Source organism: Podarcis filfolensis (assembly GCF_964270895.1).
Source record: "Podarcis filfolensis genome assembly, chromosome: 5".
Classification (NCBI taxonomy): Eukaryota; Metazoa; Chordata; class Lepidosauria; order Squamata; family Lacertidae; genus Podarcis; species Podarcis filfolensis.
In genome coordinates, this window is record NC_139608.1 from 68,065,763 (window position 1) to 68,088,994 (window position 23,232).

Below are 23,232 nucleotides of genomic sequence, written 5' to 3' on the forward strand. Positions count from 1 at the left end.
TAGCAGTAGAAATAATTTAATTGCCAAACAGACGGTTCAAGTGAATTGGAACAAAGGAGAGGACAGCCAACACTGCTTTTCAGAGGCTTGCTCTGCATTAAACAGCAGTCATCTTCTGCCAATATTTCCACAGGCAGTTAAGAGAGAGAAACAGCTGACAAAATGCAGACTCAGCAAAAACCAAGGAATCTAAATACAGGAAACAGTTAATGTTCTTCTGCCCTTCAAGTGATCCTATCCTATTGTTTTATCACATCCATCTTCAAAGGGACAGCTTAAGGCCAAAGCCTGTTGCCTTTTGACTCTGCCCTCCAGGAGTTTAACTTGAACAGTAACAAGGGTCCAATTACCCAGCCAACTTTCAGCACACATGCTCCAAGGTCAGCATAAAGGGTTGTAAGTTTAAATAGCCGCCCCTTCCCTTTTGAGCAAACAGGTTCTTCTTCAAAAACTGATTGTATCTCCTTAGTTACAGCAATCACACCCTCCTGAAACAAGCTCTTGAGTGAGGCTGCTGGAAAACCGAATAAATTTTTTTCTTTAATAAAACCTTGTGTGTCTGCAGTTTACTGGCTCTGGTAAGAGGCAGCCCAGTTATGGACCGTTCTTTACTACACTGCAGTCCAAGCAATGGAAAACAGCCAAGTGTTTTAAAAGGGAACCGTGCAAGTGATTTATCTTTCCACATCAACAAACTTTCAACCCGATGAAGGAGTGAACCCCAGCAACTGTTCTATGGGTTTGTACCGCCATTCGTCTGCCTCCAGCTCTTCAACTAAACCAGCAAGTTTTTCCATCCGAGCAACTTGCTGATCTGCAACAGAAAATTTGACTGTGGTTAGCAATAAACTTTCAATTAAGCTTTTCAAATGAAACACATTAACAGCCATGAATAGTCTCTTGCCGCAGACAATTCTTTCATTGGTTACAGAAAAGGTCTCCCCCCCCCCCGCAAGTTGGTTTCAATCTGCAACAAAATTTAAGTTTTGTTTTTATTTGTATATGTATTCTAGATGTACATTCACCTGTGCCTGGAAAAAGCAGGCTGAAAGGTAAGTGTGAATAAACCCCCCTTCCTTTAGTTGTGGGAGACTCAATTCCCCAGGGGGTGCAGGAAAACTCTTAATGTCTTCAAAGAGGAAAACCCTTTTACACTACTGAGCTACAGATTACAATTACAATAGCTTTCAATAAACGTAAAGAAGGGTTTTTTTATATAACCAGAATCTACTCCCAGGAAAAAGACACCTTTAGACTCTGTAGAACTGCTTTTGCACAGTAAACATGAAGATCTGAAAGGGAATCTGACTTCAGAACAGTCATCTAACTTTTAGTCCACTTGGATTGTTTATTGCAACTGAAGGATTCTTGTCCAATCTGCTGGGCCACAGAATATGGCTGGAAAAGTACATTATCTAGTTTTGTACACAAAAAGTTAATCTAACCAGATAACACTTTGAACATTTTTCACAGAACTGCAGTACAATATATATATATATGTATCTGATAGAGATCTCTTCCATCTTGATGGCACTTCAGAAATACCAACTGATCTCCAATATACCATGTGAGCCAGGAAGGAGGAGAGGAGGTCATATTCAAACCAACTGACCCGTGGGGCAGAGAGTGTTTTTTTAACAGCAGAATTGCATCTCACAAGACTACCTAGTATGAATGCAGCATTCATACTACTCCTCTTATGCATACAACGCAGGACTAAGTAATAGAGGTTTCAATAACTAGACTGCATAAATAAATATTGCTTTTGCAATTCTATTATCTGAGATAACATTGTGTCAACAGGTTCACAAGAGATCAACTAGATTAAGATTTATTTTTTTAAAAAACAAACCACTTGCAAATAGGGTCCCTTCTAACTCTACAATTCTATGATTCTATGATTATGGAACTTTTACTACAGATATATCCATTGACGATTCTTATATAAGTTGGAGAGTACTTACCATGTTTCACTTGCTTTAATGTGGATGCAACCTGGTAGCTGAAAACGGATTCACATAGGAATCTCTCTGAGCCATCTGTAAATAGAAGGCGAAGATAATTTAGTCTATGTGGGTGGCGCTGTGGTCTGAATCATTGAGTCTCTTGGGCTTGATGATCGGAAGGTCGGCGGTTTGAATCCCCGCAACGGGGTGAGCTCCTGCCAACCTAGCAGTTCGAAAGCACGTCAAAGTGCAAGTAGATGTATAGGTACTGCTCCAGCAGAAAGGTAAACTCTGTTTCTGTGCGCTGCTCTGGTTCACCAGAAGCGGCTTAATCATGCTGGCCACATGACCTGGAAAAACTGTCTGCAGACAAAACACGAGTTCCCTCGGCCTGGAAAGCGAGATGAGATGAGCGCCGCAACCCCAGAGTCGTCTGCAACTGGACTTAACGGTCAGGGGTCCCTTTACATTTTTTATGCCTCCCTATGTCCATCTAACGGTGCCACTGGAAACAAGAACCATTTCTTTTTGGACCAAGGATTCAAGCCAACCTGGGTTTGGACTCATGGAGTACTGAGATAGAAAATGGTTTTTGGTTTTGTTATCATTAATAGAAAAAAGGGGGCGGGGAGTGACAATTAAACAACCACCTGCAAGACTTCACAAAAACCCTGCCTGATACCATCTCCAGGGAACGCTGGGGAAATCTCCTGCCTGAAACCGTGGAAAGCCACTGCCAGGCAATTACACCAGAGATAAGGAATCTATGGCCCTTCAGATGTTGTTGGGCTCTGGATCCCATTAGCGCCAGCCACCACAGCTGGGTCAGGGATGCTGGGAGTTGGGAGTCCAGCAGCAACTGGATGACCACTTTTCCCAGACAATACTGAGCGAAATTGACCACAGGCCTAATTCTTTATAAGGCACTTTCCTATGCTACTGCAGCCACGTTAAACAGAGACACTGGAATGCAGAATTTGAATCAGGGTGTGTCGTACAAATTGATCAAGCCCCTCGCCTTTGTTTTTCTCGTAAATGGCCTTGTTAGCTGTTAGGGACAAAAGGCATTCTACAAATATAGCAAATAAATATTGCCTAGACACTTGGACATTCCATTAACCATCACATAGATTTAGCTCAGTCAGTACAGCATGAAAACCTTAATCTCAGGCTTATGAGTTCGAGCCCCACATTGGGCAAGATTCCTGCATTGCAGGGGGTTGGACTAGATGGCCCTCGAGGTCCCTTCCAGCTCTAGGATTCTATGATACATCATGGTTCAATAGCTGCTGATGGATCTACCCTCCACAGATTTGCCTTTCCAAGCCATCACTACATCTCAGAGAAGCAAATCCTGCAAGTTAAGTTTTTGCGTTGTGTGAAGGAGTATGCTTTTGTCTGCCCCAAGCATAATAATGCCAATCACCTCCTTGGGTGACCTAGAGCTATGAGGGGGGAGGCAGAGACTGCTCTCTGTTCATTGGTTTTGTAAAACTCTATCACACCCCTCTTTAGTTCTTTATGGAGAAAAATGACTAAAGAGTGTTTTGCAGATGCTTCAGCTTTTTTATATTAGAACGATGCTCCCAATGCCTTGATCAATTTGGTTGTTGCTTTTCTGCCCTTTTCTCATCTCTACCATATCCTTTCTGAGACGGGGCACAATCAGGGTTCCTAATGCAGTCACACCAAACTTTATATGAAGGAATTATGACATTGGCCAGTCTATTTTCAACCCCCTTCCCAATTATCCCTAGCCCATAATTTGTTCCTTTCACCATCACAGAACCCTGCGGTGATGCTCCCAGTAGCAAGGCTACCCATGTGAAGAAAAAAAGAATTAGCTCCTTAAGTGGTATCTGGACTGAAAAACAGATCAACGGAAGCAGACACCTCCTCCTAACATCTATGGAATTGAAGTGCAGAAAACCTGTTCTTGACTAGCCTGTGTTACTATTGTTCGTTCTTTCTTTCTTTCTTTCTTTCTTTCTTTCTTTCTTTCAAAAAGGCAAATGAACTCCAATTCAATTGCCTTAAAATACAAAGACGACGACTTTCACCCTTCAAAGAAAACAATTCTTCGATTTTCTAGAAGTGTCACAAAGATAGTGGGATTTCAGTTAAGATTCAATAGCTCTTCAAAGCAGCTACAAGACAGACCACCATGTCAGTGCCCAAAAGCAACTGTAGGTGATTCTCAACACAAGGCTTTAGGGAGGTGGGGGGGGGGAGCCTATTCTCCCCAGGAATTGCTAATCTCAGGAGACTATAGGTGACTCATCCATAATGGCAACACACACCTTGCCTACCTGAGAGCAATGGAAAAGAATAGGACAATACATGTTTTAGCATCTCAAGGTGCAATCTTAGCAGTGAATGGAGCTGGCAACTCATGCTCACATTGCAGAATGTTAATCAATACGAGCACGGGTACTTGTCAAGTACAGGCAATCCAACATCGAAAATAGGCCACTGTGCAAATCCCTGGGACAAAACCTCTAAGATGTACCATGGCCACATCTCTCGTTGAAGAGAGTGCATTAGCACCTCCCACCTTATGGGAACAATCTTCAGAGAGTAGTTAGCACTGGATTCCTCTAACTTGGAATTGCACAAGACCGCCAGCTGCCCTGCTCAGAAAGAAAATCCACTCATCCCAGCAAACAGGGTTAGGAATGGGTTGTCAGTCATACAGAAGAGAGAAGAGGAGACACCATTTTGACTCCCCATGACCATCATGTAGACTTCAGAGATTCTACTATAGAGTTTCAAGGGAGGAAAATGTATTAAACATGCCTTTGATTATTCGGTGGGGGCAGGAGGGGAAATGACTGCACTCTATATACACTGAAGGCAGTATAGAGTTATGACAGAATGGAGCTAGCGGAGCAAATGGCTATAAAGCATATCACTAAAAATTATGGTTGGAGAGAAGAAGAAAGATTTCAGCTACCAGAAGTGTGAAGTTTTGCACACAGTTTCCTCAGGAAGAGACTTCTTCCCTGTGGAAAGGGACAGGTGTTTGGGAAGGGGTAGAGCAAGTGAGATTAGGTTTGCCAGACATAGGAGGTTCCCTAAGCCCATCTTAAACAGTGGTAGCTACAAAGAATCATAGATTAGAGTTGGAAGGCACTGCGAGGGTCGACTAGTCCAATCCCTGCAATGCAGGAATCTTTTGCCCCACGAGGCTCAAATTCACAACCCTGAGATTAAGAGTATCATGCTATTAGGCAAGGGTTCCAGATGAAGTTGGACGATTTTGAAAACTAAAACTGAAATCAGTTACTGCACACTGTACACTTTTAGCGTACATTTTGAAATTAACATGCATCTGCAATCTGCACTGACAGGGACTTTGGACATAAATAGAACAGTATTGTGCTTCGGTTGTGCCCAACTACAGTTCGGAATATTTTGCCTCACCATAGACATTTGTGTTTTCTCCCCTCTTCCTTGGAGGCACCCACAACTAGAACAAAGCAGGGATGTGTGGTACTTTGCCCCAAATAATTTACTGGTGGGGGTACAGCTACTGGAAGGGTTTTTGCTTCATACTGGTGACCGGCTCAAACAGAGCAGTCAAGGCTTGGAGGAAATTTACACTTAGACAACACTAGTCAGTGACTGTGTGTGTAGACTGCTTCCAAAGGAGCCACCTCTGCACTCTTGGTTCTGTGGGCACTCACTGGCCTTATACACCTGGCTCACCCCCGCCCTGCAATTGCGGGATCTGAGAAATAATTTAGTACAGGGATTAATTACCTTAGTCTAACTCATGCAAGGGCTGGTTGTTTTAACTGGAGGAACTTCAGGTCTGTTTTGAATCTTATACTGCTTTATTCTGCTGACAATTACCCGAAGAGTTTGCCTTGTAGTTTCATGAATACTTGCAAAGCATGCAAAGGAGTTTCTGAGGCTTTATATTTAACATGCTACCAACATAGCCCCATCTGATGTGTCTGAATAGGATGTGTGAAGGTATTTGCTTTTCTCAAAGAAGACTACAAGCAGAAGGCCTGAGGAAGCAAACAATTGCAGGAGGTACCTGGAGAGGTCCGGGAGGGCCTTGGAATAAAGGGCCTGGTCACAACATAGCATGCACAACAGTTGTCTGGTGGAGGAAAGGAAGGTTGTTCCGTGGGGCAGCCTTCTATTATGCTCTATACCTTGGAGAGGCAGAGCCAAGCTACACCTCCCACATTTGATTTTGCAGATGTATTTTTGTGGGTTATATCCTTCCCCATACACTGGTACCTTGGGTTTCAGACACTTCAGGTTACAGACTCCGCTAACCCAGAAATAATACCTCGGGTTAAAAACTTTGCTTCAGGATGAGAACAGAAATTGCGCGGTGGCGGCGGGAGCTCCCCTTAGCTAAAGTGGTACCTCAGGTTAAGAACCTCAGGTTTCAGGTTAAGAATGGACCTCCAGAACAAATTAAGTTCTTAACCTGAGGTACCACTGTAGTGTGAGAATTGTAAGTGAAAGTGAAATATCCAAATGATTGTTCTAAGAGATGACATGCTCTCACATACAGCTGACCTCCAGCACACAGCCCAAAGGAACTCAGCAACACCATATTATGGTCGGTGTCTGAGATGAGATAGATGATGCACTTAAGGCTGCAAAATGCACAGTCTGGCCATAAGGACAAAAAGCCCTTTGAAGGACAAACATCTTGCTTCTGCCAGACTGTACTTCTATAACTCATCTGAGTAAAGCTACACAGGCATTAAAGTTTAGTGATGTATTATTAGCCACCTAGGTCATTGCTGACCACAGTCCAAGCACAGTTAGGCACCTTTAAGTCTAATTGTTTTTGTGGGACCAGAACGTGCTTAAGTTCTCCTGGATCACACCCACTATCTTTTATTTGTCCTGTCATTTCTAATACAGTGGTACCTCGGTTTACGAACTCAATCTGTTCCGGAAGTCCATTCTTAAACCTAAGTGCTCTTAAACCAAGGCGTGCTTTTCCTATGCAAGTATGGCACTCAAAATGGAAGTGCACCCCCGAACGGAGTACGTTCGGATTCCAAAAAAAGTTCGCTAACCAGAACACCTTCTTCCGGTTTTGAAGTGTTTGTGTTCCAAATAGTTCGGGAACTAGGCTGTTCGTAGATCGAGGTACCACTGTATAGAAGTTGAAAGGTGTCAGTTAAGTGCAACTGGCAAAGGCAGTACATGTTACCAGGCCAAAAAAAGCATTTTAACTTGTTAAGCCAAGAGAACCATTTGGCTGGAAAAAAAATAAATCAGTTTTAGTCGATCTTCTAAGATTCCTTTTCTTCTTTGAACATATTGCTTCCTGAACACTACAAACCATTTTGCAATCTATGGCATTTATGTTCGTGCAGAATGATCTGTAATGAAACTCTCTTAAAAGCTAGATTTCTCCAGATAGGAAACAACGTGGAATTTTCCACATAATGTCTAGCAGCCGCAATCTGTAATCCTTCAGCCAGAACTGAACAGAAAATTATACTTTTCAAAGAAGTAAAATTTATTATTTTAAAACTGGACATATATACTAACTTGAAGGAGACATGAGACGTTTGATGCAATATGCAACCGCCATGGCTCAGAGGTACGTCACTGACAAAGGCAGACAAATGATGTTTATGTGTTGGAGCCTATAAACTTCTGAAGTGGTTTAGAGTCAGGGTCCAAAGAACTGGGTAGCTAGTTCTGCTTTTCTAAAGGAGTGCTCTCAGCTTGTGCATCCCAAACAGCAGTTTTCCCAGTGGTTTCCAGAAACGAAGGGGAGTAGGGTGGCCAGGTGAAAAAAGATAATCGGGGCCCTGCATCTTTAATATTTAATATTGCATAGAAGAGAGAATTGCAGCTGGTGTAGCCAAGCTGAAAATGTCCTCCTTTGTGCAATTACTAAAGGTGCAGGAGCCTCTTTTTGCCCTGACTACCCTGCTGCAGGTTCTGCCTCCCATAAGCTTACACCACACATAATAATAATAATAATAATAATAATAATAATCACAATACATTTATTGTCATTGTACAACCTGTGTACAATAAAATTAAATGAGCCCCCCCCAACACACTGAGGAGCACAGACACGGTCACTGATAAACAGCAAGTACTTCGCTCATTGGTACTGCTAGCCAATACAATGCATTCTTCCTCACAGGATCAGTTCCAGGGCACATCAAGCAGAACACACAGTAACCAGAGAGATAATTCCGATGCAACTTCCTGCATGGGGTGAATATTATCTCCATAAGTGCATGTTCTCCCGAAACTGGTGAACCTCAAAACAGTGATATCAGCAGCAAGCCTACAAATGGGAAAGGTGGTGCCTGCAAAAAATCGAACAGTACCTCTGTGGCCAACACCCTCTTTAAACTACTCACTCAACAACTCCTAATGAGCACCTAGCTGCAGCTTCTACCCATTATTTAAAGCTATTTATGCCCCACCCTTCAAAGAAACTTTCCCAGGGCAGCTATAAAAGAGCAAAACAAAAGAGAGAGAGAGAAATTATATATAACAAAAGCAATGAAAATATATGCAATAAAAGCAACAGCAATAAAATCGAAATGAGCAGATGGCTCATTTGGAAGATCTGAAAGATGTTTTCCTGGTACCAAAATGATACTGCACTAGAGGCCAGGCAAGCTTCCTTAAATATTCCACTGGACCACTGATCAAGGAGGTGGAGCCCCCAAAACTCAGTGCTCTCCTGTCTCTCCCACCCCTAGATAACAACGGTGTGATAATAAACCAAGCAATGTTGTTGCTACGTGGTGGAGCCAAAATGATCAACCTTTTTTTAAAAAAGGTGATAGAACAGACTGTGGAAACTATCAAGGCATCTCTTTATTAGCTGCGGCCAGCAAAATTCCTGCAAGGATCTTAGTAAACCGTCTCCTAACTATATCTGAGGCTACCCTTCCTCAGTCTCAAAATGGGTTTCGACCTTATAGGGGGACAGTGGACATAATTTTCACTCCTCGACAGCTTCAAGAAAAATGCAGAGAGCAAAATCAACCGCTGTATATGGCGTTTATTGACCTGACTAAAGCCTTCAACACTAAATTGTAATGGCCTGTGGACTGTCCTTCTGAAAATTGGCTGCCCAGATAAATTTCTGAACATCCTTCAGCTCCTCCATGATAATATGACAGCAACAATCACAGGTAACAGTGGTTCTCAAAGTGAACCATTCACAGTGGGATCAGGTATTAAACAGGATTGCATTATCGCCCCAACTCTATTATTTTCCTTTGCCATGATCCTATACACTGTCAAAGGGAAACTCCTCACTGGGGTAAAAATCATATATTGAACAGCAGTTCTCCCAGTGGTTTCCAGAAGCAAAGGGGAGTAGGGTGGCCAGGTGAAAAAAGGTAACCGGGGCCCTGCATCTTTAATATTTAATACTGCATAGAAGAGAGAATTGCAGCTGGTGTAGCCAAGCTGAAAATGTCCTCCTTTGTGCAATTACTAAAGGTGCAGGAGCCCTGCCCTCTTCCCCCCCCCCCCAACTACCCTGCTGCTGATGGAAAGCTCTTTAACTTGAGTCGGCTGAAAGCAAAGAGTACAGTTACTATAACTTCCATCACAGAGCTTCAATATGCTGATGACAACGTGGTGTGTGCACACTCAGAGGGTGACCTCCAAACCATCCTAAATAGCTTCACAGAAGTTTACAAAATGCTTGGCCTATTGCTCAACATCCAAAAAACCAAAGTGCTGCACCAACAAGCTCAAAACAACCCCTCTGCAGCGCCACAAATCCAACTCAATGGTGCAGTGTCGGAAAATGTTGATCACTTCTCCTACCTGAGCAGTTATGTTTCCACAAGGGCCGACACTGACGCCGAAATCCAGCATTGCCTGAGCTCTGCAAGTGCAACTTTCTCCTGATTGAAGTGCAGAGTGTTTGAGGACCGGGACATTCGCAGGGAATACTTGTTTACAAAGCTACTGTACTACCAACCTTACTGTATGCTTGTGAAACATGGACCACTTATAAACGTCATCTCCAACTCCTTGAAAGATTCCATCAATGGTGTCTCCGAAAATTTTTACACACCACCTGGGAAGACAGGCAAACTAATGCCAGTGTTTTGGAAGAAGCGAAGATCAGCAGTGTCGAAGCAATGATTCCTCAACATCAACTTTGTTGGACTGGTGATGTTGTTCAGATGCCTGATTATCAACTTCCAAAGCAACTACTCTATTCCAAACTTAAAAATGGAAAGCGTAATGCTGATGGTCAACCAAAGAGGTTTAAAGACTCTCTCTCGGCAAATCTAAGAAAAATGTAGTATAAATACTGACAACTGGGAAACACTGGTCTATGAGCGCTCCAGTTGGAGAACAGCCTTCACCAAAGGTCTCACAGTGTCTAATTCAGGACGAAAGGGAGAAATGTGCTAAGAAGAAAGTACATTTGGCAAACCCTCACCATAATCAACTCCCACCCAGAAACCTACATCCCCACTGTGGAAGGATGTGTGAATCCAGAATTGGCCTCCACAGCCACTTACGGACTCACCGTTAAGACTGTGTTAATTGAAGACAATCTTACTCGGCCAAGAGTGATCACCAAAGAAGGAGAAGGAGCAGAGAAAATCAGTCAGGAGGCCTGCTGGAGAAATAACCAGCAGATGCCGGCAATGATCCAAGTAAACATGCGGATCATTGTCTTAGGACCCTACTGTCTGTGCCCGTCACTCTGATTAGTGGAACAGTGACTTCAATTCTCCTAAGAATCCATAAGCAGGGATTCCACATGCGATCCCTTGTATGGGTTTGCTGTTGCAATTCAAGTGAGGCGTCTTCCTTCTCTGTCCATTTCCCTCACAAAATTGGATCTTTTGTGGGCTGCAGGTGGCTATATCTGGATTCCCAGGGGATTATAACTTCTGTTTGGGTGCATGGAGGAGCCCTGGAACTTGTGACTGAAGGTGTCAATTGCTGCCTCCCTAACCTGTGAACCATGGAGTCCTCTGTGTACAAGGAAGGCACTGCAGGCTCTTTCAAGCAGCTTGTTTGTGCAGAGTGGGTGGGGGCGTCTACTATGTTCCATGGTATAAGCGTGCTAACGCTGCCAGGTTAGATGACTGCAATGCGCTATACATGGGGCTGCCTCTGAAGATGGTTCGGAAACTTCAGCTGGTGCAGAATTCAGTGCCCAGGTTGCTCGCCAGGGCAAGATGCTTTGAGCATATTACACCAATCCTGGCCCAACGGCACTGGCTGCCAATTAAGTTTCCGGGCCCAATTCAAAGTGCTGGTTTTGACCTATAAAGCCTTAAATGGCTCAGGACTGCAATACCTCAAGGACTGCCTCTCCCCATATGAACTGACCCAGGCTGTGATTGTTTTATTTTATTTAATACCATCCATCTGATCATCATCTAAGGTCCTTCTTCGTTTGCCTCTTCCACGAGAGGTCCGGAAGGTGGCAACACAAGAATGGTCCTTTTCTGTGGTGGCTCCCTGTTTGTGAATGTTCTCCCCCTGGGAGGCTCACCTGGCACCCTTGTAACATATCCTTAGGCACCAGGCAAAAGCATGCCTTTCGTCCCAGCCCTTTGGCTAATTAAACAATAAATGGCCTTTTAAACTGTGTGTGGGGTGTAGGTCTGCAAATAGTTGATTATTTCAACCAAATGCCTGATGGAAAGGTAGAAAACACTACTGAGAGACAAAAATTGAATCTTTGATGGGGTGGGGGGGATGATAAGATACTCTGATCCATGTGAATGACCACAAGGCTAGAAATGCATATTAACATTCATGAAAGATGATGCATAACACTATGGTCCTTTTGGCATTTCACCAACTTACAGCTAATCTTACTGTATGCTCTTTGAAGAATCAAAATTCAGTTTCTGGTCTAGTATCCCCTCAAAAAAGTATATTACAATCTGAGACCCTTGCTTTAGGGCATGATGAGGCCGTGGTAAGAAACCTGTGGCCCTCCGAATGCTGTTGGACTCCAACTCCCATCAGCCTCAGCCGGTATGGTCAATGGTCAGGGATGAGGAGAGTTGTAGTCCATCAACATCTGGAGGGCCAGAAGCTCCACGTCTTTGCTCAACAGGCTGCCAGATTTGACAAATGGCAAGAACTGGCCCACCCGAATAAGAAAGCCCTGTAAGCAATTCTAGGCAAGGCTGATTTATCGTTATGCTATCAGAAAAATACTATTAAATTATCAGAAATCTCTCCTCCAGCTACAATAATCTTTACTGTTGTAGTCATGAGACAAGGCAGGGGGTGGTGGAGGCAACTGGAGATATTAAGTGTTCCTAACTGTGGTGGAGCCATACATTCCCCCTCCTCATATGAGCAATCCATTTAGTATAAGTCTCACCAACTATCACCCCCCCACACACTTTCCCAGAACTATTTGCAACAAAGTGGGGGAAGGATAATGGGTGATTTTCAGTGTAGGAAGTGATTTTTTTTTAACTTCTCTTAAACATATGTGGCAGCTGAGGAGTCTTATTTCTTCTTTCATGAACAAAAAGCCTCACCAGACATTCTCTCCCGGGCACATGCCCAGTAACACAAAAATACTTCAATATTTTAATTGGTTCTAGAGGCTCATTAAGTTTGAGGACAAGCATTTAATCTTAATTAATCCAACAGTTTGGCATACAGATGCTAATATGTATACATATTAATTAGGGTTGTGACACAGTATATAATTAGTGCAACATGGCAAGTATTCATGCAAAGTGATGGCATGATCTACAGAGTACAATGCTCTTCCCTCCCCACACCGAACTCTGCATATAAAACTCTAATGAAAAGCAACTACCTCTCAAGAAAGGAAACAGCAACTATACCCACCCATCCTGCCATGTTTTATAAAGGAAGAGTTCCATCCCAACTTTCTGTTTTTTTAAAAAATAAATGCCTACCATTCTTGGATGGAGAAGCTACACTATGTGATGGCAAGTGCTTCCAAAGCTATTTTTTTGGTGACGAGCAAGTCCCCATGCTTATGCCTTGTGTTGTTTCAATATGTTAGTTTTTAGTCTTGAAATGCCTATGGGAAAAAGATTCATTCTTTCAGCAAAAAGACCTAGGATGAGTGAGTCTGGAAACTGCCGCCAATTGCAAACCGTAAGGACACAGCAGATTCAAGTCCCACAGCTGAACGGTGCATCCTATTCCTGATATCGGTAAGACTTGTGAGCCACCTGTTATAGGGAAGGCAGCTTCTAAAAGCAGACCATGCCATACCCAGATATGGCAATTAGATAAATATAATGTGTTCTTGCTATGCATGGGAGTAATTGTACAATTCAGTTCCATTCCTACTCCTAAAACGTAAATGTAAAGAGGATCCATCCTTTCTTGCTGTTATACTGTTAACTGTCCTGAGCTGTTAGGGGAAATGGCCAACTCTATCCTAATAAATATAATCTATACTGAAACTTTACATATACTAGCAATCGATTGCTTTCAAGGATTAAGAGACATACAGGTCAGTATAAAGCTACCTAGAATTCAATATCTTGCTCCAGCAGTAGAACCCAGGGCAGCTTTATTCTGACTGATATGTATTTGCATTGCTAAGCAGTAGCTACTGCCTCAGATCTTAATGAACAGGCCACCATCCATCAAGCCTGAGCAATTGTACTGACAGCATAGCATTCTGGCCAAGAAATCTAAGCCACTGAAATAAAGTCTGAGTTTCAGTCAAAAGGCAAAGTGCCCTTACAAGAGTCTAAATACTTGGGACTCTGTAAAGGCGGGGGAATGAAATGCTTTTGCGTCTTCCTGCTTGAACTCAAGGTTTAAGCAGGGAGAAGATGGGTAAGTGTAAGCAAGAGGAGGAGAAAAATCCAAGAACTGCCAAGGCAAAATAGGAACATATGGGGAGAGTGCTGATGCACTCCAGTCCAGCTTGTAGGCTTCCTCTAAGGTATCTGGTTGGCCACTGTAAGAATAGGAAGCTGGACAAAATGGGCCTTTGACCGGATTCAGCTGTGCTCTTATGATGTCCTTAAGTGTGTCTGGAGATCTATTACTGATAGGATTGCCAGATGCTAACCTAAAAACTTTGCTTGTCTGTTTAAGTGCTTGGAGATGCTGCAGCCTCTGACTTTACCCCTTTGGCTTATCTTGCCTGCTGCAGAGCACAACCAGTCCTGCTTGATGCAGAAGGCAGGACAGAAAGATGGGTCAAGCATTAACTGAGTAGAAGGTGCTGTGGTTGCATGCTCTCCTTTATGAGCCCAGAGGCTGAGAGACAGGCAGTCTCCTGGCTAATACCGGGCAGCTCCTAAGTATCCAAACGGGCTCTATAATTATCTGCAGCGAATCCTGAAACAAGGGTGCAAATCATACATCGCCGACATTCCAAAGCCCAATAGATCAGATCAGCTATGCAACATCAGCCGAGTGGTGCCTGGAATCAATGCAGCTTACTGGGCGAACGACTCCATCCAACTATGCACGTTGAACAGATGCAAAGGGATAACAAAAGTAGCACAAGCTCCACTAGAATGCACACGGCACAGGGCAATCCTGAGCAGGTTTACTTAGAAGTAAAGTCCCCCCAGGTTTATTGGGGCTCACTCCCTGGAAAGCAGCTTAAGTTGAGAGCCCGTATGCCACACACAAAACTCTTTTACCGCTACTATCTCCTGGCTCTTAACCACTCTCGCCTGCACCAAGAGAAAACCACTTTACTGTAAAGACCTACAGAAGCCCCTGCTGCACAGGCACAAGGGTGAAAGTTTATGTGATGTTTAGCAGTGCCCTTTTTATTGCCTTGACACAAAAGGAGGAGATATGCAGAGCAGTTACCTTCTAACATTTCGCCAGCTCCTTTGGGGTACGTAAAGAGAGCTTTTCTTGGTGTAGCGAGGTCTGAGACACTGAACCCAGACCCAGTTACGGAACTTCCGCTAACTCCACCAGCCGAAGACGATGACGAAGAGGCAGCCATTTTGCTCAATCTGAACCTAAAGGCAAGAGAAAGGAAGACATGAAAACCAAGTGCTTCAAGTGTATGTACCATCTTGATTGCTTTCTTCTTGTGCTGTTGTTTACATTATGTGAGGCTATCAGTGGAGGGAGTGTAGCAGCACACTGCTGAGTTAACTGGGGGAAAACAGCATTTTGTTCACACAGCATTTTGTTCTAGGGCCCTGCGGGACCTGACATCTTTCCGCAGGGCCTGCAAGACAGAGTTGTTCCACCAGGCCTTTGGTCAGGGCGCAGCCTGACTCCCTCCTCTGGCAACCTGCACAGAGTTTTGCTTAATGGTTGCCATCAACTTGATTTTAATTAATTTTTATAATGAAATATTTTTAGAATGTTGGTTTATTTGATTGTTTGATTATTTGATTGTTGTTAGCCGCCCTGAGCCCGGCTTCGGCTGGGGAGGGCGGGATATAAATAAAATTTATTATTATTATTATTATTATTATTATTATTATTATTATTATTATTACATAAGGTAATTAGGGAATATATTCAAATTAATGGGGGACTTGGCTTGAGGTAATGTTCTGTTTGTCTTAGCAAGGGAACAGTGTAGCTCAAGTGGCCAGCCTAGTACCAGCTTCTGGTCAAAAGGTTTAGCCCTGCTTCCTAGGCTAGAAGGAAGGTCAATGTATTTATTCCAGACCCATGTCTCAAATTAAATTGCAAACCCACAAAATCTAGGTGCCTGTGATTATGAGAACAGTGACAGAAAAACCAATTTCAGAGACTGTCATCCCAACCTAAAACAAATCTTCTTAAATATATCTGAAGAAGTGTGCATGCACATGAAAGCTTATACCCCGAACAAACTTAGTTGGTCTCTATGGTGCTACTGGACTATTTTTTTATTTTTTTATTTCAACTGCGTCAGACCAACACGGCTATCTACCTGAATCTAGAATCATGGAAGGCACCACACTGAGCTATAGGAAATGGAAATCCATTGGTATCTGAAGAAGTGTGTATGCACATGAAAGCTTTTACCCAGAACAAACTTAGTTGGTCTCTAAGGTGCTACTGGACTATTTATTATTATTTTATTTCTTCTTAAACACAGTAATCTCTACCATTATCGATGGGGCCTGCTTCTAAGTCTGTGTATTTAGGATTGCAAGCTGAGAAAACAGATCACACAATCACAATATAGCTGTGTGCCTTTGAGCTAGAATTGGCAACTTTTTAATTCCCCCACCAGACCATACTATTGAAACACATCAAGATTCAAAGGGAGCGCAGTGTAAATCCGCCTCCCACAATTTAGCTAGTTTACATAACTCAATAGATCAAAGCTGGAGGCTGTGCTACACATCTTCTGTGACCCAGCACAAAGTCTGAGCTAAGACAGCAGTATGATTTGAAAAGGATTAACTTGCTGAAAGCTTAATTTATACTAATTATACTCAACATAGTTAATGCCGATTGTTAAAGATAAATGATAACAGAGAGGCATAGCAGCTTACATATCAGCTGCATGAATTCACGCTATTTCAGACACCACAGAGACTTTTGTACCAGGAAAGGTTTTAACCAAAGTTATGTCCCTGATAGCCAGATTACATGTAGCTTAGGTAGTGATGCAATTTCCTTCCAATCTGATGGGACACCATGCCGACAGAAATGATTATTCTCCGCAGTGCAGGCTGTGGCCTAACATCCCAAGGATGAGACACTGAGAACAGGTTAAAGCATCATTCATTCAAATAAATAGTAGTTTTATTGAAGTGCTGCAGGGCTTTAAAACCCAGACAGTTCTCATCAAGTCAGGTACTCAGAGCAAAACATGATTGCATGTTCCACACCATCCACCTCCACCCAGCAACTCTGAGTGACCCACATACTGTGGCTCCGGGGAGAACTGCAACTGCTGGACCTCTCGACAGAAGCTGTGGGCAAGCCGGCCATCAAAGAAAATGCTGGACATGTTGCAGTGTGCTTGGCACTATGTACACTTAACCAAAGGCTGGCAAGGGAAAAATGGCTCAATTATATGTGTGTGTGTGTGTGTGTGTGTGTGTGTGTGAGAGAGAGAGAGAGAGAGAGAGAGAGAGAGAGAGAGAGAGAGAATGGGATTGCAGCAGAATTTTAAAAATCAAAATAAATTTGTCTTACAAACACTGTCAAGTAGAAAAATATGCAGCTGGGTATTCTGCTTTTCTTTTTCTAAAAAAGAAAAAGAGAGAGTCTACAGAAATCAAACAGTTTAACCTTGGGACCCAGGTTTCTTTAAACCCATTAGGAATTAAGAGGTAGAAGATGAATATATAAAACTTGAATCTGCATCTGTAGGACAAACAAACAAAAGCTACAGGTGCTCTTGTTCTCAGGAATGCATAAGAATATTTGGACCACAAGCAGCCACAGCACCATCCCCAACTTTCAAGTCTTGACTCTTCTTCACCTTTTGCCACAATATGTATCTGTACCCTTACTACTCCATTTGCTCGCAACATGTTTGCTCTTAGAAACAAAATGCAATACAAACTTTCACCACTGGGTGGCAGCTAGAATGCAGAAACCCAAACTTTGGAGTTCTGTGGCACCTCAAAGGCCAAGGTCAATGTCATGCATTTCATTATATTATTTGCATTTATTTATTGAATAAAATGCATACACTGCTCGAATGTAGGAAAAAACCTCAAAGCAGTTTACAAAGCCCAGAGAAGTTTCCATGAATCTCCCGGGGTCCAGGACGCATTAGGTTCACATGCTCTTAACTTCACTGTTAGAAGATTAGGTGCTCCTAGACAGATACTTGGTATTGTGATCACGAACAGATTGAAATCATTATAAAAGGTCACAAATAATGAGCTTTAACGTGCAAAACACTCCTGAGCCAAGTGCTCACAGCTTCTCCAGCCACTTGGGTGTGTTTTGCAGGCAAAAAGCTGTGCATTATATAGGTGTGTGCCATTTTTTAGAGATGCCATGCACATTTATTTCACATTCCAGATACCAGTTCTCAAGTGCAGAAAGTAACAAAAGAATTGGCCCTAAGATGCCACAGGATTCTTTTCACTATCAGAGGCTAACAAAGATGGGTAATGTTCTGAATTGGTTACCAAACACCTTGTGGAATCAGATAGCAGGAAGAGGAACTGGATATGACATGTTAAAACCCATGCAGTGGACTTCTCCCACTGCTTCTTTCCTTTTGGGTCATCCACCTATTCAAGGACAGAAGCAATGATAAGGACACCATTTCATCGCCAGAATGAATATTATTAGAATATGCAAAAGGAAAACCAGAAAAGAGCCATTTTTACTTATAATGGGGAAAGCCTAGTCAACACAAACTCTTCATACAGCTTAGAAATACAGCAAGTGTAAAACCCAATCTAAGCATTGCTTGTGAATAAATGAAACATTCTGTCAGCCCCCTCCCCCTAACAAAACCACCCTTAGATCTACAATGCCACCTCCTCACATTTCCTGCATTAACATGGGCTGGAGAGGCCTTAAAGCTGTTTCAATTACCTTCCCCAGTTGAAGTCCTTATTGTTATATAAAATCTTTTAAAAGTAAGATACAAAACCTTTAGGTTGTTTTGTGGAGCCGGCTATCTTACAGTATTAACTACTCCCACAACCTAAAGAAAATGCTCTTTTAAGCTGTTAATGTAGATAATTAAAAAACAACAACAACCTTACAACACACAACACAGTTAAAGCAATTGCTGTCTGTTTAGTCACTGAATACCTACTGTTTTTATTATCCATTCCAGATCTACCACAATTATGTACAGCATCTTCCTTCCTCTTTTATGAGCCATGCAGCCCATTTCACATTTGTAAATCACCATACTCCAATGACTACCTGATCAATGGCTCAGCATGGTACCCAAGCATTTGCTGGAGGAAATACATCTTCCAAAAGCTGGCCACAGTGGGAGCAGTAAATTAATCCAATCAAGGATGGCTTTTGTGAGCTTGTATTTCCTTGTGTTGTCCTAGCTAGTATAAGCCAACAAAGCTATCAATTCTGAGGTACACAAGAGTCACTGGATGGCCTATAAGCCAGACAGGGGTATTATAGCCTTCTTTTTAAAAGACTTCAGTGTCTTCTCTGCAACAGGATAGAGAATATTGGGAAAACCGGTTCACTGATTTTGAAATAAACAAAGGAAAGAAATCTAGTAAAACTAGAATCTCTCTAAGTAGTAAGCATGAAGATTCAAGTAGCTGCCCTTTGGACTGTAAATGTAGGCTCTCTCTCTCTGAAAGGTCCTGGGCATTTCAAGTATTCCTCTGCTGCTATGCAAACCCATCAACATACCCCAAACCAATTTCTATCCCATATGGTCACAAACATAGGTTAATAACCTGAAATGTGCTTGCATCAATTAAGTTCCAGTTAGAATCACAGCTACTGAATATTCAAAAAAGGCACTTTTGGGGGTCTTTATGAAAGCAAGTTCAAAAAAGAGTAGCGATGTAGTGTTAGTCTGTTGTGACAAAAGAAAAACCACACACCTCAAGGTGTTTTGCAACATCTTAAAGACTAATGAATGTATTGTGACACAAACCATGCAAACCTATGCACATCTGCTAGAAAGCAATTCCAATTTAAATCAGCAGGACTTACTTCCAATTAATGATGCACAGAACTGTACTGTTAATCTCCTTACCTCTGTAAGGCAACAAGTGGCTTCATGCAATTTGTAGTCAGAGAAATCCCACAAAATACAAGAGGATATGTAATATAATAATGTAATGAAGGCATTCACAGCAAGTCCTGAACTTGGGGTGGAAACTCAGTTCATGGGTGCCACTGCCACACTCTGAGCAAACGAAGGAACTGCAGGGAAACCAACCAGGAAGCCACAAGTGCACCCAAGTGAATCATGCGGCACTTCACAACCTATAAAAATGCCCCAGTCAGACTTGCTGTCTCACCTAAGCCACTAGAAGACGCTTGCTGTTGCTCTCTGCCCTTCAAGCAAACATGGTCAGAAGGAAATCAAATAATCTAGAGCAGAGAGACATTAGATACTGGAACAAATGCAAAAGAATCAATAGGTTAAAAATAGATGTGACATTGTACATGACTTTAGCCTTGTGTGGGGGTGAATGGGGTGTTAGGGGAGGGGCAATACCTCTGGTGGGGGACACAATGTGCTCCTGCTAGGGCAGTATGTCCTCCTTTGGTCCCCGCCCTGCACTCAGCTCTCATCTGTGGCTCCTAGAAGCTGTCAGCATGCGACAGCAGCCACACCCCCATCTAGCTCTTCCTCACATTGACTATATTTTAAAAAACCAACCAGCCATGTAAGGGCTAAAAACATGAAAAATGTTGCATCTAGTTTGGCCCTTTGAGTAATATCCCATTGCTTATATGAGATAAACGGCTGTAACACGAGGCATTTCCCAGAAACAGAACCAACACTGGAATAGTTGGAGGGGTGTGTCCCCACAAATATCTTGCTAAAGTTCTCAGACTGCCAGCTACCTTCATACTGTACCTCTTCAGTCTTTGAGCAAACCTCCTCATAGCCTCAACGGGGGCTTCAGTGTCCACCAGAGATAGCACAACATGTCTGAAGCTAGTAGGGCCGGCCATCAGTGTTTCCCCATATCACTGAGCCAGGCATAGATATACGGGCACCTTTGTGGGGTCACAATTGGGAGAGGACCACTCATCATGCTACGTAGTTGTAGGCCAGTGAGCAAGCCCTATTACTAGGTTGATTCATTCCATGTATAGTAACTACTTTCTGTTAGTGGATGTAGGTAGCAAATAGCCTCACAAATTTTGAGATAGGTGTCGGCAGGTTTAAAGAACATATTTAAAGACACAAACCTAACCAATTTCTGCATCTTATTGTTAAAAAAGAGATTGCTTCTCCCGCCCCAGCCCCACAGCACACTTTCCCCTTACTTTGCAGCCAAGGGCTCAAAACCCCTGGAAGAGATCAACTATGGCTTGGCTTACATTTTATCAAACTATGGCCCAGTGAGACCCTACAGGTTTGTGGGCTCAGGGCGAGGACCCTACAGCCACTCTGCTCATCCCTGGTCTTCGGTTACAGCTTGTGGTTCATGACAAGAGACCTTAAACATGAGCCCCAGTTTGGATGTGAGCAAAATGGCTTTCCAAGAGCCCATAACCTGTTTCCTCTAAGCCATAGTTTGGCACAAAATGATGTGCAAATCAGGTCAGTGTAATGAAATAAGGAGGGAGGGTACCATCTAAAAGAGGCAAGAAGGGTGAAGGTTATGCAGAACCGAAATCAGTATCTTTAAATTGTGTCCTGACATGGAACTGCAGGACATTTTGCAGAGAACTTTTAATTCAACGTTAGTGGCTACCGTGGGGAAAGAAGTTTTCAGATAGTGAAATAAGAATCACTTTAGCTCTGTTTAGGTGTCCAGCTGTACAAACTATGTAGAGGTCACTAGGCCACCCCCAACACACCTGCATGCACCAGCCCCACACTCTCCACTCCCAACCATGCCACATTCAGCACAAAAGTCTGAAGGCAGATCCTAAGCATTTTCAACTTAACATACTTAAAAACCTCTTCACAATCAGGAATTCTGATAACACAGGTTATGGTCACAAGGAGGCTGCATTCAACTCAACCTGCATTCAGTGGCAGGGGTGGGTGCTAATGCAGACAGGTGGATGGGTTGAGTTTGCGCCCCCATGCATTCAGCTGAATAGAACTTTTCTGAACACACTTTCCTTGTCACCTGATTACACGCATGGGTGTTGCTAAGGGGGGAACAGCTGCCCCCCTGAAATCAAGTAAATCAATAAAAATACTTAACTAACTGAGGCTCTGTCCTCTAATATAAAGCCTGCCCCCCAACATAAATCCTGGGCTGGCTATGCCCATGATGACACGTGCCATACTCAAACCACAAGGTCAGCAAGTGGAAGAGGTGCTCTACTATTGGAGTAACCCAACCAACTGAATTCTTGCACCTTCAAGAGTGACTTCCATTGAAACTCATTGGGGAATTCATCATCTTATTAAAAGCTCTCTACATTTTTGAGTACCATATTTAGGGTTTTCTTTTCAACCGTGCACTGACACGCTTGCACTGAAACAGTTTCCAGGTGCCCCCGTAGACATGATAAGCTACCAAAAGACAGTCATGCAGCTACCTTTAGGCTGCAGTGGTATCTCTGCTGGTTTGCAAGAAAAAAGCCACCCGCTTGCACAAGCACTTATTACATATGGACAAACGGGTTCACTTCTTGACATGACAGATACAAGCACAGACATTCTGTTTAGCTATTTCGTTTAACTATCTGTTCTGTATAGGATGTGACCTTCACAGAACTATTGCAAGAATAAATCAATATCTATGTACATCCTTTGGTTTGCCTGGCTGATCCCAGTCCCAGTGAATTCTTTTTACTCTCAGTTGGGCTAGCTTCCCAGTTGCCTTGTCGCTGTTGTTTGCGATGATAATTACCTCCTATCATGAGGGCAATAAAGCAGGATACTATATTTACTATATTCTGGGTCACTGCAAGTGTCAACTGTAAGCCACTAATATATTTTCTATTTGAATACAAAATGCTGGAAGGTGAGGAGAGGGAGGTGATGGAACCACGGCCAGCTGTGTAGCAAGTGTTTCTGCTATGCTTTAAGCAGCCTTTTCCCCTTTATTTTCCAAAGATCTACAAACTTGGTCCTGTGCATTGACTTCAAGAACGTAAAATTAGCCCAACTTTTTATACACGCCTTTTTAACGTCTGCCTGCTCCGCAGATTTGGTAACCTAACAATTCGAGCAGCAGGATCCTATGCGTGCCTGCTCAGAAGGAAACCCTCGCTGTGTTCTTAAGTGCGACGCGACTAAGGCCCACTAAGCTCGGAGGACCGTGTCCCCAAGTAAACTTGAACGGAAAACAGGGGTGGCAGCATGTCCAGAAAGCAATACGGGAGCGGCGGAACTCACCGCGACGTTACACCCCGCCGAGTTGACTTTCAAATGCCCAGTGCGCTTGCGCCGTGGCGGGCAACTGAATCGAAACACGCATGCGCGCAGCCACCCCGCCAATGTGAGGTAGATACCAGGCCGAACAACCGCGGCCTTTTGTTACTCGCCCGTAGGCCTCCCGGTGACCAGCCACGGCCGCTTTAGTGCGCCCCACGGCACCCCTGGTAAGTAATGCGGCAGAGTCTCCCCTCCTTATCTCGTCCTTACCTCGCTTATCCTCAGCCGCTCTCAACTTCACTTACGAGAGCCGTACCGGGATGACGTCGGCGAGGAAGACGTGCGCGCGCCTGGGAGGCTGGCGGGCACGAGCACGCCCTGAATACGTACAGCGTCGCTTGAGGAGGCGGGGGCCTCCTC

At 43.3% G+C, this 23,232-nt stretch overlaps 2 protein-coding genes and 1 long non-coding RNA gene across 6 annotated transcripts in view; 1 reads left to right on the forward strand and 2 right to left on the reverse strand.

The window, feature by feature from the left end:
- Positions 1-23,208, reverse strand: ANAPC16 (anaphase promoting complex subunit 16). Of its 4 annotated transcripts, none has more exons than XM_083614259.1 (4): positions 23,083-23,208; positions 14,742-14,899; positions 1,965-2,039; positions 1-814 (listed from the first exon to the last, which is right to left on the reverse strand). In XM_083614259.1, the coding sequence occupies exons 2-4, from the start codon at positions 14,881-14,883 to the stop codon at positions 699-701; spliced, it is 333 nt and encodes a 110-aa protein (XP_083470385.1). In that variant the 5' UTR covers positions 14,884-14,899; positions 23,083-23,208; the 3' UTR covers positions 1-698. The 4 variants fall into 4 exon arrangements, with proteins under 4 accessions (XP_083470385.1, XP_083470383.1, XP_083470386.1 ...); XM_083614257.1 differs by having other exon boundaries at positions 23,129-23,159; XM_083614260.1 differs by lacking the exon at positions 23,083-23,208 and adding an exon at positions 22,834-22,881.
- Positions 1-23,232, reverse strand: part of LOC310762790 — a 156,692-nt gene that overhangs the window by 110,128 nt on the left and 23,332 nt on the right. The window lies entirely within an intron of this gene.
- The window catches only part of ASCC1 (activating signal cointegrator 1 complex subunit 1), a 49,215-nt gene continuing 48,872 nt past the window's right edge, over positions 22,890-23,232 (forward strand). Inside the window, exon 1 of the mRNA XM_083614221.1 lies at positions 22,890-23,039. The gene's annotated coding sequence lies outside the window, so the exon portion shown is untranslated. The remainder of the gene's footprint in view (positions 23,040-23,232) is intronic.